This window comes from Myripristis murdjan, chromosome 8, assembly GCF_902150065.1.
Source record: "Myripristis murdjan chromosome 8, fMyrMur1.1, whole genome shotgun sequence".
In the NCBI taxonomy this organism is placed as follows: domain Eukaryota; kingdom Metazoa; phylum Chordata; class Actinopteri; order Holocentriformes; family Holocentridae; genus Myripristis; species Myripristis murdjan.
The window spans coordinates 10,761,819-10,779,169 of NC_043987.1; the positions used below are offsets into that span (position 1 = coordinate 10,761,819).

A 17,351-nucleotide genomic window follows, 5' to 3' on the forward strand; every position below is an offset into this window, starting at 1 on the left:
TATGTTCCCACAGCCTTGCAACTTCAAAAGGCCAAAAATTGGCTTACTATGGGAACATGCTGATTATCAAACCTGTTGTTAAAGAAAAAAAAAAAAAAAAAAAAAAAGAGTCAGAATATAGTAAAGGGACATGCAGGCCCATTCTGAACACTTTAATGTGGACACCGGTGAGCACTAATCTCTAGGTAGCACAAAGAAGCACACATGAAATAATTCCCAACCCAAACAGAAATACAACAGTCCATGACAGCTGAATGAAGCCCCATCCTATACATCACAGATTATGGAGTGTACAAAAAAAAGGCTATGTAGCGGAATGTTATAGCCATTTTCATTAAACTGGAAACTGTGTGTATAGACGGGACCTGATGAAAACAGTCGCACCAGTCTCTGCACTGTGTCAAAGGTCAATTACTGGACAGCTTTTCACCTTTCAGATGTTCAAACCAAGTACCCCCAAGTCGGCAGAAGTCTACACAGAGCAGCATGTGATTATAAGAGACGAGAGGCACAGGCAGTGTTGGTAATGTAGTTGAGTGGTAAGAGCTGTTGAACAGTCCTTGTGTTGGATGCCTGAACACACGGGCCACAAGCTGCGGCTCTGGAAACATGAACTTAGCAACTAGAGAGAGCAAATTGGATGGTAAAAAAAAGAAGAAGCCATAATTAAAATCCAGGCCAATGACACTTTACACGAATACAAGTGATTTAAAATAAGATTCAGCAGATCACTGGACATTTACAGGTTTGGAAGGGAATGAGAGGGTGATGAAGACAGTTGATTTGGCTGATGTCTACATTATGGTTTTCACATGTCATTTGACCTGCAATAGAAGCGTTTCAAGTACTTAGTCCTGATACTCGGTCCAGGTATCACCAGCATTGTTAGAGTAGGCTCACATGATGGTCTGGCAAATATATTCTGAAGGCAAACGGCTTTACTAAGTTGTCTATTTCTTTTATTGGTTACATGGGTTTTCCTTAAGGCCACATGGCTGCTAAAAGAACTACCAAAACACCCTGATAAGGAGAGGGACAGCCACACCTAAATCAAGCGCTTACGCTGCCTCATATGGGCTGGAGGTAATCGGCATATACTTTTCTCTCAGCAGACTTTATAGGGTGATAAACCATTTATAATAGAAATGGCCTGAATTCCAAACATGTTACGCAGACTCTGGTACAAATAATCTACTCAAAGGCTTTAGGAGGCCTGAGTCAAAGAGCCGTTTGCAGCCATGATTGCTCAACGGCTCCTACCCCCTTTACAATGCTTCTCAAGGCAGATCATGGTAATCATATAAAACAACCTGAAAAATAAAGAAGGATGAAGAAGGGGGATCATGTGTGGAAGAAATGAAAGGGGAAAAGGGCAGAGGAATTCAAATAGCGGATCACCTATAACATTGCAAGAGCAGTTAAGATTATTTTTTTTCCTTATGTTTTTTTCTCTTTTATATACAAACAAACCATAACCACAAAATCTTGATTGTGCACATAGTTTGCTTTCTCCATACATACAGTATATTTTTCAAGGTTTAAAACTCACTGGGGTGAAACAGAATGGGGAATGCAAAAGATGGTTGGGAGAGGAGGGATGAATGGAATGACAAAGTGATTGGAATTTTCACAAAAAAAAGGCTAACTGTAAGGGAGGGGTGGATGGACGGAGAGAGCAAAACCTTTGTCACTTAAACAATGAATTTCATAATCAAATAATGCAAACAGAGATGGAGGAATGGTAGTCAGAGAAAGGAGGAGGGATGAAGAGAGAGGGAAGCTGACAGCAGACAGCGAGTGGGAAATCAGTCTTTCCAGTCTTTCTTAATAGTGAGGTTCCACTCCCAGGAGAGATGATCGCACTTGTCGTCATCGGTGAACTTGGACTTGATGTTGTAGGTGCCGCGGGCAAGCAACCCTTTGGGTGCCTCCTCCAGAGGGGTCACAAACTCATACTCCTGTGGTCTGGGCCCATAGCTGCCAACCATGTAGTCTGATTTGTCGACTGCAAATAAAGGAGGAGGAAGAGGGAGATGGTGTAAGAATGCAATCTGACGGATACAAATACTTTATAAAATGTGCAAACGAACATAACACTACAGCAGGTTAGTGATACCAGTCACTCTACTGTTACTCTGATGGGTGTGGAGATTTCACGCTCTGAAAACTAACCCAGCTGGTCCAGCCGATATGATTTGTTTTGGAGAAAATCCACCGTGCACTCATAGGTTGACGTTAGCTGTGTCCCAAATGCACACTACTTACTAGTACTTACAGTACACTCGTTTCCATTTTTTGGCAATTGTTACGATAGATATTCAACATACTGCACTGTTACCAATAGGAAACGATGCTACATGTCAGCTACGCCTGGACATTTGCTGCTGGCTTCCAACTTCAAATTTAAAAAACTGCTAGCACTCGTGTCTCAACTGATATAAGTTAATTTTGTTTTTCATGAACTTCTCATTTATCGTTTCCCCTTGAATGGCTCCTCCATTTGCACAGCACACTGCATTGTGGGACAACAGTGTGCAATAATAACACACTTAGAACACTGGGCCAGCTGAGTACGTATGTTGACATTCATGAGTATACTGCATTTTCGCTGTTTTACTTTCAGTACTTCACACTCAAAACTTGGTTACACTGAGTATGTGGTATGTGTCTGGGACACAGCTGTTGACTGTGTGGCCTTTTCTACACTAGAATGCAAGGAACGACCCTTTATATTACCCTGTGGAAATGGTAATATAAGCACAGACTGAAGCAAACTGAATGTCTCATTGCATGTTGTCATTCAATGCAAATGACTTGCAAAGTCACACATTTCATGCAGATGCAGTGAATGAAAATTGCAGGTAAAAAGCAATTTCCGATGAAATAGATCTAATTTCATATTATATTGCTGTGAAGAAAGCCAGCAGTACTAGATTTTAAAGTGATTCTGGTAGAATTACTTCATACATGATTTTTTCCCCCCAAAACTCTCCAGCATTACAATACCTTTATCATGTGGAAAAATATCTCTAACTTCAGATGGGACCTATAAAGAATGTGTGTGCGTGTGTGTGTATCTGTGTGTGCATATACTATGTAAGCAAACAGCCTGCAACCTATGTAACACTCCTTAATCTTTCAAGTCTACAGTTTAAAGGTTTTGAATGATAGGACTTGTTCAGCCAGTTTGGAATAACTTCATAACTCGTGAATTTTATAATTGGATTTTACATTTGTTGTTCGGGTACGCTCTGTACAGGAACTCTTTGTCATACTCATTCTCCCATACTCACTCTCACCCTTCTTGTTGCCGGTAATACCAAAGCAAAAGAACTAGGCGTACCATAAAATATATGTTTGCTTTGTTTCCGACCACCTGCATATACATGTGGATGGCAACAATTCCCAGATGGTGCTGAAGCATCAGATAATTACTTTGTGTACTTTTAATACAACAATAGTTTTGGAGAGTGTCTCCACAGAAAAAAGAAGAAAGAAAGGCTGTCTCATATTTTACTGCTTGTTACTGACATCAGCCAAATGAAAGTGAAAACATATTAGGTAAGTGAACATGTGTGGCCCAGTGGAGAAACATTATCTAAACATTCACTTGAGCAGGGCCAAAGTAAACAGCTCCCCTGCAAACCTTAACATATGACTTGCTGCTATTACAATTGAACTTGAGGAATTAATTAAATCTGTCACATGTAATTATTAGCAGCAGCTAGACAGAAGACAGAAGAGAGGATGAAATTATTAGGCCAGGCTTACTCTTCACTCCTTTCCTGAATGTTTGCTGGATGTACTTCAGGCCCGAAACGATCTCCTTGTTGACCTGGAAAAGACAACACGTCACATCCTGTTGAAAATAGTTTTCCAACAACACAGACTGACTGGAGCAGCTGGAATAACATCTCCATGCCTACAACAGCATGAGACACACGGATAAAAGAGTTGTCTCTCACCTTGAAGGTAATCTTTATCTTGTATTCCACCCCTTCTTTCAGCACAAATGTCTGCTTCTTAAAAGCCTCCAGGTCTCCTGGGAGGGAAAGTAACAGAGCGGGAAAACAAGTCAAGTGTGAGCATCAACAGGAGATGCAACCTGGTATAAATTCTAAAAAACAATGCCAAACATTTTTATTTGGTCTGAAACACACACACACACACACATGTTGACAAAAACAAATAACATTTTTTTTTTTTTCAAATATAATTTAGCTTTAACAATGTGAGAGAAAGTTCAAAAGACAGAACCAGAATGGAATTTGACTCTTTGTTCCAGTTCCCTGTAGTAAAGGCACTGACTGCCAGGTGGCACACTGCCTGGAGTGAGCACAACTTTCCTGCTTTGCTTGTTCCCTCCCTGTAGTTCAGAATGAGGACCATGGGAGGGCAGGAGAGCCCCACAAGGAAATGGCTCATTAACCCACTTACACAGGAATCATGTCATCACTAATTGGCCAAGTAATGACCCAGTGGATCATTTGTCTATATTTGCAAACACTGCTGGGAGTGATTACTGGTCATAATTAATGTTGCTATGAGGTAATTCCTCTAGTATGGCTGTTGAACAGACAGACACCTTCCTAAATGTGGGCTTTGACTCCTGTGCTTTCATGTGGAAAATATTACAGGTGCAAACTATCACAGATATCCTTTCACACTAAAATTCACTCTGGGTTTTCAGCGTTATCCAGAGATCAAGCTCAGACAGACCTAGAAGTTCCCTTTTTCCATCCTGGAGAAACATGCCTGCTAAATGCCTGTCCAGCTACCAAGCTGTCCTACTCACCCTGCAGGTCAAGGGTCAAGGGGTTTGGTGCCGCATCACACAGCAGGGTCAGCCTCACCACTTGGACATTGGCGGCTGCTGGATCTACTAAAGGCAGAAAAAAGGGACAAGTTAATTTCCACAACACTAAATCATTTTATGGGGGAAAGAAATGGACAACCCATATTTCTTAGAGATGCTAAACATTTACATTTTGCAGTAAAAAGATGAAGAAAAGCTTCAAGTCCACACCATCCAAGCCATTAAAAAATAGCACAGTTGATAGATCTCTGTTGGACATTAGTGACTGTCAGAGTCTTGATTGTACAGCTCTAACAAAAACCCCAGGCAGTGGCTTGACCTCTTTTCCAGCTCTCAGACAGTCTGATGTGAGTGTCAGGCTCTGACCTGCCAACAACAAAGACAGATGCCCAGAGGCAGTGGGCTCTATCTGAAGAAGCGTGACTGTCATTAGACTGTAATAGCACATTAACACAGCCGGCCTGACGATGGTCAACAGAGTTCCTCTTTCAGAATTCCATACTTTTTCCACACCTTAATTTCTTGCCTTCAGTTGAGGATTTTGGTCAGTGATCTACACGATGCATGATGATAGTGGCTGGATATTATCAGTGTCAACTAGGCCATATCATGGTACTGCTTAACCATCATGATATTTCTCAATCCTTCACTATCCACATGTGGATAGTGAAGTGAAGAGTGTATATGTGCACATGAAAATCAGAATCAATCAGATGGACAGCAAAAAAATTTTTAGGCCACACAGGGCTGTGCCATATCATATTGTTCATGGATATACCGGTATAAATTTTTCTGTGGAAAAAAGTGTCATATTGTGATTTCAGCGACATAGCAGTGTGATGATGTGTTCATGCATTTGCATATCCTACAGCTGCCAGTGTTCTCTCACCAAACAACAAACACAGCTGGAAACCAGAGCGGCAGCAGCCTCTGAGGAGGAAGAAGTTTGGTGTTTTCCACATCACCCAGGTATGTTAACAGCGCACAAGTGTAATTCAATCCATTCAGGGTTTCCCATTAGCGCCATTAGTTTGAAATTACTCCTGCCCCACTTTGTGATCACTGTCACCATGTAATCTTTTGTTTTGACAGACAAAGTCTTAAACATATGTTAACATATGTTAACAACAAATGCAGCTACTGTCGGAGGCAAGGTGAGTAGGATAAAACAGATTAAGAAGATTAAACTAAGATGGAGAATTAACAAGAATTAAAATAGTGAAATAAGAAATATGTGAGATATTGGCTAATTTACTTTATACATTTTCTGCATACCATCTTGAATATTGTTATCAAAAATTACCCTGAAGAACCCCTTGTGTTACATCATGTGTGGGGGCACAGCTACATTTGTACCAGTGGTCACTAACCTGTAGACGCCTGAGAATTGCCCAGCAGGGCCTCCTTGTACTTGCGGAGGCTCTCGTCGTCCTTGTCCAGTTCCTGGATCTCCTGTAAGCTCTTCTGGGCAGGGGGTTTGTAGTTGACCCCGCCTTCGCTGTCTTCGTTGGCTGCTGCAATGGCTGCCAGCTGCTCTGGAGTAGGTTCTTGCTCTGCCATGGTCTACTGCTCAGTATTACAGGCGGAAACGAAAGAGGGTGAGAGAGAGACAGAAAAAAAGAGATGGTGCAGAGGCAGGAGATAGAGGATAAATAAGGAAATGAAAAGGGTAGAGAAGAGAGAAAGAAAGAACAGTGTTTAGTAAGGACTGAAAGAATGCAGAAGTCCACACAAGTGACTTCCCATTATACTTTTCATTGCGTTTTAATGAAATCTGATGTACACATGGTGCAGAGCAGCACCTGGTTATCAGGCGTCTGGTGGCTGAATAATTACTATAGATTTACTTATTTATCTTGACGTCAACCTCAGTGAACTCTGACCTGGGGCAACCTTTTTGCACATGCTAACACACACACACACACACACACACACACACACACACACACACACAGTCAAGAGTCAGGGCACATGATATATTGCCTCTCTTACTCTTGTCCAGACTATGGAGCCAGTTTCTCTGGAGGCCACAGCAGAGACAGACAAGTGGGGGATACAGCATGTGAGCTGTGAACAGTGGGAGTTGTGAAGCAAGCCTCAATAGATAATTATCTGAGCTAGTGCTTTCATGTGGTATTTACCCACAAGAGATTTATGATAATCATAAATGATGTGGATATGATGACAGCAGCAAATAACAGAACAGCTAGAACAGTCTCATAAGTTCAGAAAATTGCATTCCTTTACTGTAATGCAGCCTTTAAAACCTGTAATAGTCTCAGCTCCTGATATCAATATAATATCAATGTATCAACCAGCCCTATTCTCCCCACTTTGTTTCTCCTCCACCAGGGCCTGCTGTCAAGCCTCAGTTGTAGGCCAACAGGAAAACAGCAACACTCGTGTTGCTCTCTGCACCCAGCTGCACTGCTTTACCAGTCACTACCGATTAAGATGAGGAAGCTGATGCTTGGCAGGAAACAGGGCAATGACATTAGGTGATCATCCTCCTTGGTGTCTGAGAGCACACAGGAATTGAGGGGATAGTTGCAAGACTGAATTGTCAATTGCTCTCATAACAAAGTGTGGAAAAACAGGCATTTATAAACAACATCTGGTACACAAGCACAAGTGCATAGGAAAGCACAAGAAGCTGGATGGCAGTGCTTTCATTCCACTTTCGTTTTGCGTGGTTCCTTTCTCTTTGGTCTGTCTGCACTGCTCTCAGAGTGACTTCTGGGCTTGTGTGAACTACACAACGCAACACTGTAAGGTTACACCGGCTCGAAATATTTATTGCAGTTGAGATACCTAACATGATAATTCTCTGCTTTTCAGTATAGCCGCTGATACTTCAAGTCTACTGCAGGGAAAAAAAAAAAACAGCCATGCATGTGTTACAGGAAGTTATACTAGCGGTAAAATCAATCAGGAAATACAACAGCATTATGGAGTCACTTAAGTTTGAGTTCAATAAATTAAAATGAAAATGCAATCTGAAATTAAATCACTAAACATTCCTACAAGAGACTGGGCTCTCATATCTCTCATTCCAGACATTTAAATTTTCAAAGAACTACTTCCTGAATTCAAGTGAATCCAGCCCAGCCTTGAACCACACTGTCAATCTATAAAGATTTATGACCAATATGAATGAGAAAACTGTGACCTAACTTAACTTCTGTCAAAGAACCAAGACGGACCTCGGAGACAGGAACCCAGAACAATGCTAGAATGTGGATGGCACAATCAAATCTGTACACAGGAAACCACACATACACACACGAATGAGACAGGAAGCGCTTACTATAGGCATGACAAATGGAAGGCAAGCCTACAACACACACTGTGTAAAGCAACGGTTATGCGGATGTTTAACATGGCGGAAAAGTGCAGAGGGAGAGCTGCGCTAAACAATTGTTAATACATAAAATTCAGCTGGCCTGACACGCTTGTTTTTCTAAAAATGGGTGCGGCACAATCCCTCATTTCTTAGGTACAAGTAGCTCTGCAGTACAAGTCACAGTTAATATGAGAGACATACAGAGTGCTGTCATAAATTGGACTTAGCAAACTGCACAGCACTGTAGAAGACACCTGATGTAAGAAAAGACATATGCATACACACAAGCCTGTTAATAGATGGGAGAAACAGACTGATGATTTATGACTCAAAGGTATGTTTCAGATATGAACACAGATGTCACCATCACACTAACATAACACACTGTTTGACCAAAAAAAAAAAAAAACCTGACACAGAATCTGCAATCATTGCAATGCTAACCACAGTAAATCACACCGCTGCAAACAGAAACAGGCAAATCAACAAAGTTCCTCTCCTTTTGTTTTAACAAGCCACACACGAAGCTGGTTAGACACTCTGTCCAGCCTCTTCTCTGTTGTATTGTGCCATGCATATACAGTTGGATAGTAGCCAAGCAGGAACTGAGAGCACAGCACCATTTTCTAAACAGGGCCTCCATGCTCCCATAAAAGCAGAAATCCCTTTTCTGCCAATAGTGTGTTTTGGCAGGTCAGCTGTGTGTGAATGTCTCTGGTTGGAAAGAACAAACGAGGGGTTCCCTGCTGCACAGAGAGGGCAAAACCAGAAAAACAACACCGGATAATTTAATAATAATGTTAAATCATCCTGCACTGCACCTTGGAACATACCCAACTGTTGCCAAGGACATGGAGTGAAGCCGAGGTGCTGTGATACGTAAGAGGGACGCATACTTTAGAGAGAGTGTCATGTTTCTCTGCTGCTGCTTTGTATAAACACACTTGCACTGCTCCTCCAGAATGCCCTGAGTGAAGGGGGTTATGCAAAGCAATGCTGCTGCAGCTGGTGGGCTTGTGCCGACTAGGGGTGGGATACTATCATGATACTTTACCCACGAGCGATTCTGCGATGTGCAATATAGTGTGAGTTAATCCGCTTTCTACCAAGGTCTGGGTGAATACTCCTTTCTAATTGGCTGGCAGGTGTGCGTTAAGACCATGCATTGCACACATACTTTGGCTCAATTTTAATCACCGGTCTAAATTCATCCGCAGCCCAACTTGTAACCACAGCAACATTAAAAGCACAGCTGTCAAAGCTTCCTTGTGATCGACTGCAGCATGCACAGGTGAGTTATCAATCTAAATTGAGTTATCAGTGCTGGAGCCATAACAGTCACCTACCTCACCCTGGTGTCATTTATACTGTGACAAACTGGCACATTTTAAAAAGGACTAAATTTATTCCCTGTCATTACAACAATGAGCTCTTGCTTCATAACCTTTAGATTTTAAGTGCAGAACAGTCACCAAAAATTTGCGAATCCTTTTATTTTATGTTGTTGGCAAATGACCATGGAATAAGTGGGGTAATCAACGGAACCAGGTATGTGTTAAAAGGTTTTAAGGCACATTGTGGAGACAAAGAGCGGAGGGTGGTGGTCCATGAAGGCAAACTACAGCATGTACATGTCAGAACAGCTCCAAGTAAATTCCCAAAGGCAGGGGAACAAATACACCTCATAGCAACTCAAATTTGCATTTGTGCAAATGAAGCTGAAAAATCAAATATCAATACTTGGCACAAGTGTACTGATAAAGGAAGAGGAAGTGTTGTGATACATAGCATTATCGATTCATTGTCCCAACCGTAGTGCCAACATCTGAGGCTTCAACGACAAAAAAAGAATAATAACTGAATAACTACATGTGAACCTGGCTTTGCCATTTTTTAAACGGCAAAAAACAGTTTCAATGGTGATTGAAGGTTGCAGAATTACAAATTGTTGCAGTTATGAATAGAGGAAAAACAGAACAACAACCTGCAGAAAAATGATAAGGAGTGTATTCTACAGAACATGATTAGAAAGTTAGCTGGATAAATGTGGAATCAAGAATGCTATATTATTGTGCTAGTGATTTGAATTTGAACAAAATTTGACTGTTTGGTTTAGGTGTGTGATTCAGCCATCTGTGTTATGAATGTTAATAATCAGGTCTTTTTAAACTCACCTGGCAAGCTCTGTGAAACACCTCTCTGATGCTTTACACAATACAATGATTGCAGAGCAGACTTATCTAGCCTAAATGGTTATGAACACAGCAAGCACAGATTTCCTGGTGGTATGATAATCTATCCCATAACTACTTCCACGGCTTTGTGTGTGACCCACTGCAGCTTCCCTTTCACTGACAATATCACACTAATCAAAACAACCTGTGGATATGCAATGGCAATTTAAGCACGAGTTGTTTATGTGCGTCTTCAAAAATGCCACATCACTCAAAAATGTAATCTTAACTGACCATGAAATTGCTGATTGGGTAAATTGCAGGCTTGCCGGCTCAATAAAATAGATTAGTTTCAACAATATCAACATGGCCACGTTCATAATAATACACATTCTTTCTCTGGCTGACTCTGCACAAACAACACAGACCGCAGCAGCTAACTCCACAAATACTAGACTGACAGAAATAGGCCTGGCATTGTTCACTGGCGATGATTCCCAGGAGGACAACAGTGAGGTCATGAGATCCTGTCAACACTGAACCGTCTGTTGACCTCTAAACTTCAGTTTGCTAAACTTTACCTGTGAAGCTCTGCATGTAACTAGCTCCTACGGGAGGATAATCTGTTCATTTGATGGGGCTCAGGAGCACCGCTTTACAGACACACTGGGCTCGGGAGCAGCTAAGAATTGAGATTAGATCCGTATCTAAGCAACACTGCTGCAGCTTTAAGATTATGGAAGTGGAGATTACGGCTAATGAGACCTCTGGGGACATCAGTGGAAAGTGTCTTGAATTATCGCTGGTGACACATGAAGAGGATTCTCCTGGCAAAAGTCATTAGTGTCTTTGAGACGTTACAAAAGACAATTGATTTTTTTTTAGTTCAGGGGTGAACATTTGTCCTAACAGAGACTGGGCTTGATTCACAACTCACTAATTGGTGAATAATAATTTTTTTTTTTTTTTTTTAACAATTCGATTCAAGCTTGTGAACTGTGATTCGAGTCATGATTCAGTGATTTGATTCTTTATTTTTATCAAAGTTTTATATTGATTAAATAAAGATGTGCAGTCTTTTTTCTTGTGAACTGAGAGGTTCAGGCAACATAATTGTTTAATTATTATTTATGCCATAAAAACAACGACAACAACAAAAAACCCATTGTTGACAATACAAACTGCATATCTACACAGTAAACCTCCTTTGCGTGGAGAGAGTGGAAGAGGCAGTTGCTGGACGGATTGGCCCTGTTAAGGACAGTTTGTAGAAAAGACAACCTGTCTACAATGTATGGAACAACCGTCCAACCCTCATATATTTAACTGTTTAAGTTCATCTAAGGGATACAAAGCTGCAGACCTACATTTTCTCATCTGACCTCTGCCTTGTGCCATCGGTAAATCTCATCCACTGTCCTAACAGTTTGAACACGTCTCACCACGTTGATGCATTAGGATGCTAGAGAAAGTACTGTGTACTGAATGAAATCAGTTTCCCTAATTCATAAAATAAGAACCCCGACTGGCATGCCTGGTGCCTGATTTTATTTTATCTGATGGCTGGGTTCCTCATCTATTTATTTGATTTGAGCTAGTGCACTTTCAGTGGTTTTGCCTCAGCATCCTTGATGTCTGTCTTTGCGTGTTTTGGATTCCTATTGTGTGTGTACGCCATGTGCTGCTAATGATATATCACACTTGTGGACAGTCGGGTTTTTCTATTCTATTGCAGTATATTCTACTTTGTAGGCTCTTCACAGGGAGGAATACGGGGGAGAGACAAAAGCACCATAATAAAAAGTCATGTTATAGCAACAAGTATACTGTGTGTAATGCGTATCCTGCGAACCACAGCCTGCAGCACTCCTCCTCAGCAATGTAACTACGAAGTAACACAACTAACACTAGACTGTAGCAAGGAAACAATGATGTCAGATATTTTGCAAACTGAGAACAGACACTGTATTGTTAGACATTGTAACTTTTGAATTCTGCACAAAAAGTTCCAAGTTATAAAAGTTACAATTATCTACATTTTTGGGTAGCACTGAGGAGGAACATGTTGGCCAACAGTAGGAAAAGTTGAAGTCTGATAGAGCAGATGCATCAGAAATCTCAGGGTATTTGAGGCCCAAATAATAACTGATCGTAGGTGAATAATGGACATGCGCAAAGTCAGGTTTGTGAATCCACATAACATTATAGCAGGAAAAAAAAAGTTGTGCGTAAGTATCAGGTCTGTTAACTAGTCAGGAAACTAGCTGCCTGCTACTTACTGCTATGTAATGGCCATGTTTGCTAATGTGCAAATCAGATGTGTTCAAATAAAATGTGTAAACAAATCAGTGACAGGTAGCTGACCAAATGTTAGCTGGCTAACATTCTCCAAGCACAAAAACAATGCGCTTCATGACTGTGATAATATTATCAGCCCACAGCCCAAAAAAGCACAGAGATTAACTGTGTGTCTGTTGAGACGACTGTGTTGAAGTTTAGAAACAATATCAGCTGTTATCAGCCATTGTTGCCAAGAGCTATGAGTTATGTCACTTGACAGCCCTCTTTACTGAGAAACTGTCATATGTCTCATGATTCCTGATTACTACTATGAACCAGTGCTGCTTAGAACATAGCACATATTAACTCAAACACCAATGGGCATGTGGATTAGGTTAATGTTGCTTTACTGAAAACCCTGACAGAAATTTGGCAACCTTTGTGGAGTGCCATTTAGCTCCTGGCCTCACCTCCCTCCTGCAGATGTCACTCACAGATCTATGGCTGCTTTGATCCTCTCTGGTCCCTGTCTGTCTCCCTCAGTGAGAGTGCCTGAACCTTTGCGTTTATCCCTTTTCTCCACACTGGATTCCCTCTTTCATGTGTCCCTGTGATGTTCATATGGAGCTTGGAGATATGGCATGGACAAAATCAGATATCACCATATCTTTGACCAAATACCTTGATACTGTGACGATATTAATCAACATCAATATTGATAGATATTGTAGAGATGACTGTTGGTGCTTTCATAAGATATTTAAACACAAGATTTTTGATAGACAGTCATTAATAATGTGGATATGATGACCAAGCAGGTAGAGACGCATAACCTAACAGGCAGAACAGTCTAAGCTCAGAAAATTGCATTTCTTCGCTGTGATGCACCTTTTTAAACCAGGAAACGGCATCACTTATCCTCACAATCATTAATACAGTAGCTGAAACCCCACCCAATATCTAGTTTCATATCCTGATATTGATAAGATATTGATTGCCCAGCCCTACTGGGAGATCAAATATGCAGCTTAAGCTATGTGGAAATTGGGTTAGCTGCTACATTCCCTGGTAATGTAGCAACCCAGCAAATGTCAGAAGTAATTTTCTAAGACTAATTTTGTTACTCAGTAGTTCTATTGAAAACACTCTGCATTTGATTGTACATCCTTACAATGTTAACATTCTTCATGCAAAGCTTGAATTCAACATGCTCCAAATCAGGCTCTGATATAGCCTACAACTTGAACTCAAACAGTCAAGTCATTTTAATTTTTTGCCTCAAAATTCCTTCAAGATGACTATTTACAAGTTCGCTGACACTTGACCTGAGAGGATAACAGCGCAGTCAGCACATCAGCTGCAGCTACTAGTAACACTGTATTACACAAACTATTAAATTATTGGCAGAATGTGGTATTTCAATAGAAAATGGAACATGATTGATATCACAAAACCCAATATGATGAGTTGTGCATTTTCAAAAAAGCTGAAAATAATAATATTGAGCTAGCAGACTAGCAGCCAGCTCTTCTGCGTGATGCTATACAGTAAGTACACAGCAAAGGTCTTTTAATCTAGGCACTACTAGCCAAGTTCAAGGGTGCTGTGCAGCACAAGGACACCATTAGGCCTACTTCTCTGTCAAAAGATGACTGTAAGCTTCCTTGTTCTGGTGAGAGCTTGATGACTCACATCCTGTAGAGAGCTAAGCCATATATTGCAGTGCTGAAGCTCAAGCAACCTTGCGATTCTACCTGTTCCTTTTTGTAACCTGATCAAGTTTCAAGCATATCAAGAAATGGAAAAGGGCAACGCTAACTTGACATAATGTCAGCAAACAGACAAAACTGGTTCCGTCTATACTGAGAATACAGCACTAACATATGCCCATGCCTTAAGGAAGTGCTGCACCAAGAACGTTTAACAGATCTGATGCAATGCAGAGGGACAGCACAGAGGCAGAAAAGGAAGTAGGGGTGAACTAAACACAAAAAAAATTAACAGAGATAATTAGAGAAAGAGAGGTGTAGAGAATGAGAGAGGGATGAAGAGCTGGAAACTTTAGAAAAAGAAACAAAACACAACTCTATCCCAGGAAAGACCTGAACAAATAGGAAGCATTAAAAATAGCCGGTGAGAAATCCCTGAGTGTAGCAGCAGGAAGCTGTGAGTGAATAGGACAGACAAGGTGCTGGCTGAAAGGTCAGGCCTTCTCCTCCTGCTCTGTATGAGCTTCGGTAATATGCCCAGATTCTGTCTGCCTCCCCTGGCAACAGCCTCGGTGGAGGTGCTGGACACTGGACAATACAGGATTACAGCTGTATAATGGCTCCCTTCACTGATGGCATCAAACTGATACTATACAACAGCCAGGGCAAACATGTTAAATGAGAATTAGATGGCCTAAACACTGCTGAGAATTTTGAAAACACATTCTAAATCATACAGCATTATCGAGGATGATCAGAATTTCAAGTATTTTCAGTCACAATGAAACAGCATTTTGAGAGCCTCTTACTTCCTTAATTTGACATACATCCTGTTGAGATGTTTTTTTGAGGTGGAGCGTAATGCATAGAGGTATCTTTCAAGACCAATAGGTGATCAGTGTGGGGCAGAAAGTCAGTTTTATTTGACAGGAGGGGCATGACTGTTCAAAAATTTGATTTTTTTTTTTTTCTGGTTGAAATTTTTGGTCACGCCTACTGGTTCAGTATGACATCACCACCGAAGAAACACCATTTATGGGAGTAAAAGGACTGGCACTTGGGTGTAAAAGCCGAAAATACAAACTTAAAAATATCTGTTGTTAAATATGTGAATTTTATGGCATGAAATATTAACTAACCAACAGTTAGCCATTCTTATTTCATTGTGCCGTTTAGCCCCTCTTTTCTGTAAGTGGTGGTGCAACAGCTGCCCCCCCCAGGCAGCTGCTGTTCCGGATGAGTAGCATTGCGCAATGGGGAAGAAAAGCAAAGAAAGGCTAATTATTACTAGCTAACTTTGGTCTTGAGGTGGAGGGACTGGCAAAATCCCTGCATCTATTCCCCTGCGAGCTTGAGCTAAAACAGAAGGGGTCACTGGCGTGTTACTTCATGTCAGGCTCAGAGGACACGCCAGAGACATATATGGCTGCCTCTCACAGGAAAGAAGTTATGCATGTGCCTGTATACTTTCAGATAAAGGAATGGGATTCTTCATTAAAAGTCTCCAAACATCTATTTTAGAAGCAAGTAAGTCCTCGGTCCACACTGCAAAGGCAGGCCCTTTCTTTCTTTCCACGTGAGTTCAAAACTCTCTCTCAAAGAAAACTCTAAATCTCAGCCTCCATCCTGACACATATCTTTACTTGTACATCTTGTTCTTGGCCTCTTAACAGAACAATAATGCCTTTTCTACTTGGCTCTTCCTTATTTACTTGCACATTATAAGCAGCCACAAAAATGTGCTTTCATAGTCTGGACTGGATACTGTGACTTTTTGACCTCTTGCACTCCTGCCTTATCATCAGTTGCTTGTAATGTTTGCAAAGGCAATTTTAGTAGTTAATTCTGCCCTTACTTTCTTCTTACGGCCATGCCAACATGGCCCACTGACAATCAGTCAACTCAAATCAAAGAGAAAACTGCAAATGAGGCAGCTGGTCGCTGTTGTAAAGCTAGAATTTCACAGCAGTCTCTTCAAATACTGGAGCAAATGCTAAGAAAAAAAAAAAAAAAAAAAAAAAGAAGTGATGTATTAAAGTTCACTTTTCCCCCAAAGAGGGAGCAAAGGTTTCAACAACGCCATTCATCACACACAGGAAGGAAAAGGGAGGCTTCATAGACCGCCTCGGAGAGCTGTTTCAAAATTTGCGATTCTGCCAAGCGCATGGACCAAATAAAGAGCAGGTGAAAGTGTCTGGCACTTCAGGAATATGCGATGCCAGAGGCTTACTTGTCTCTACTTTAGAAAACGCAAACAAGACTGGTTTGGCCAGGATTAAGTGTACAAAGCAATTCAAACGTCAAGCTTGGCCAATTATTGCTCATGGCAGATCGCACAGACCGCTGAGTTTCAGGAAGTGGCAGAAAAACGTCCCATCCTTACATTGACACACCTCGACCTAACTACAGAACTGTTGAAATTATGACCCCAAGATCAATACACCCGTGAGCACACACACACACACACACACGGTACACAAACAAGACTTAATCAATGCTGCGGGTGCACTGACATTATGTGACGGCCAAGCCTGGCAGCTCACATCACCGAGATCAACGAGATCAACTTCAGCAGTTTAACAGCTAACGGCAGCGGCTCCACACCTCAGAGTTGCTTTACTTTGAAACTACCAGCAGACTGACACTTGAATAGTTTGACACACCAGTTCAAACACAACTACACTGTAATATTAACAGTGTAAAAACCCCAATAGCCGTCGACGTTTTGCCGGTTTTCTAACAAGTTGCTTTAACACCTACCGCACACCGACTGCACGCCTTTGATGGCAACGTTAGTTCACATCAACGCAACGAACCGCAACTCATCGGCCAAACTGCCTAACTGAACCACGAAAGCTGTAAGAAAGTGCGAAGTGCAGTCAAAAAGTACTATTCGAAGAGATTACTAACTTGTTTTACCAACTCTTACCGTTGTACAGCTGATACCAGCGATAGGTTGGGATGCGCGCCTCTGAATGGCGGTGAGAGGGAGTGAAGCGGCAGCAAAGTAGGAGTGAAGTTTAAAAGAA

At 41.3% G+C, this 17,351-nt stretch overlaps 1 protein-coding gene across 2 annotated transcripts; it reads right to left on the minus strand.

Annotated features, from left to right (window-relative positions):
• Window positions 1-137: 137 nt before the first annotated feature.
• arhgdia (Rho GDP dissociation inhibitor (GDI) alpha) lies at window positions 138-17,350 on the minus strand. Of its 2 annotated transcripts, none has more exons than XM_030057873.1 (6): window positions 17,252-17,350; window positions 6,187-6,382; window positions 4,796-4,879; window positions 3,966-4,042; window positions 3,772-3,835; window positions 138-2,005 (listed from the first exon to the last, which is right to left on the minus strand). In XM_030057873.1, the coding sequence occupies exons 2-6, from the start codon at window positions 6,374-6,376 to the stop codon at window positions 1,806-1,808; spliced, it is 615 nt and encodes a 204-aa protein (XP_029913733.1). In that variant the 5' UTR covers window positions 6,377-6,382; window positions 17,252-17,350; the 3' UTR covers window positions 138-1,805. The 2 variants fall into 2 exon arrangements, with proteins under 2 accessions (XP_029913733.1, XP_029913732.1); XM_030057872.1 differs by having other exon boundaries at window positions 4,796-4,882.
• Window position 17,351: the final 1 nt, after the last annotated feature.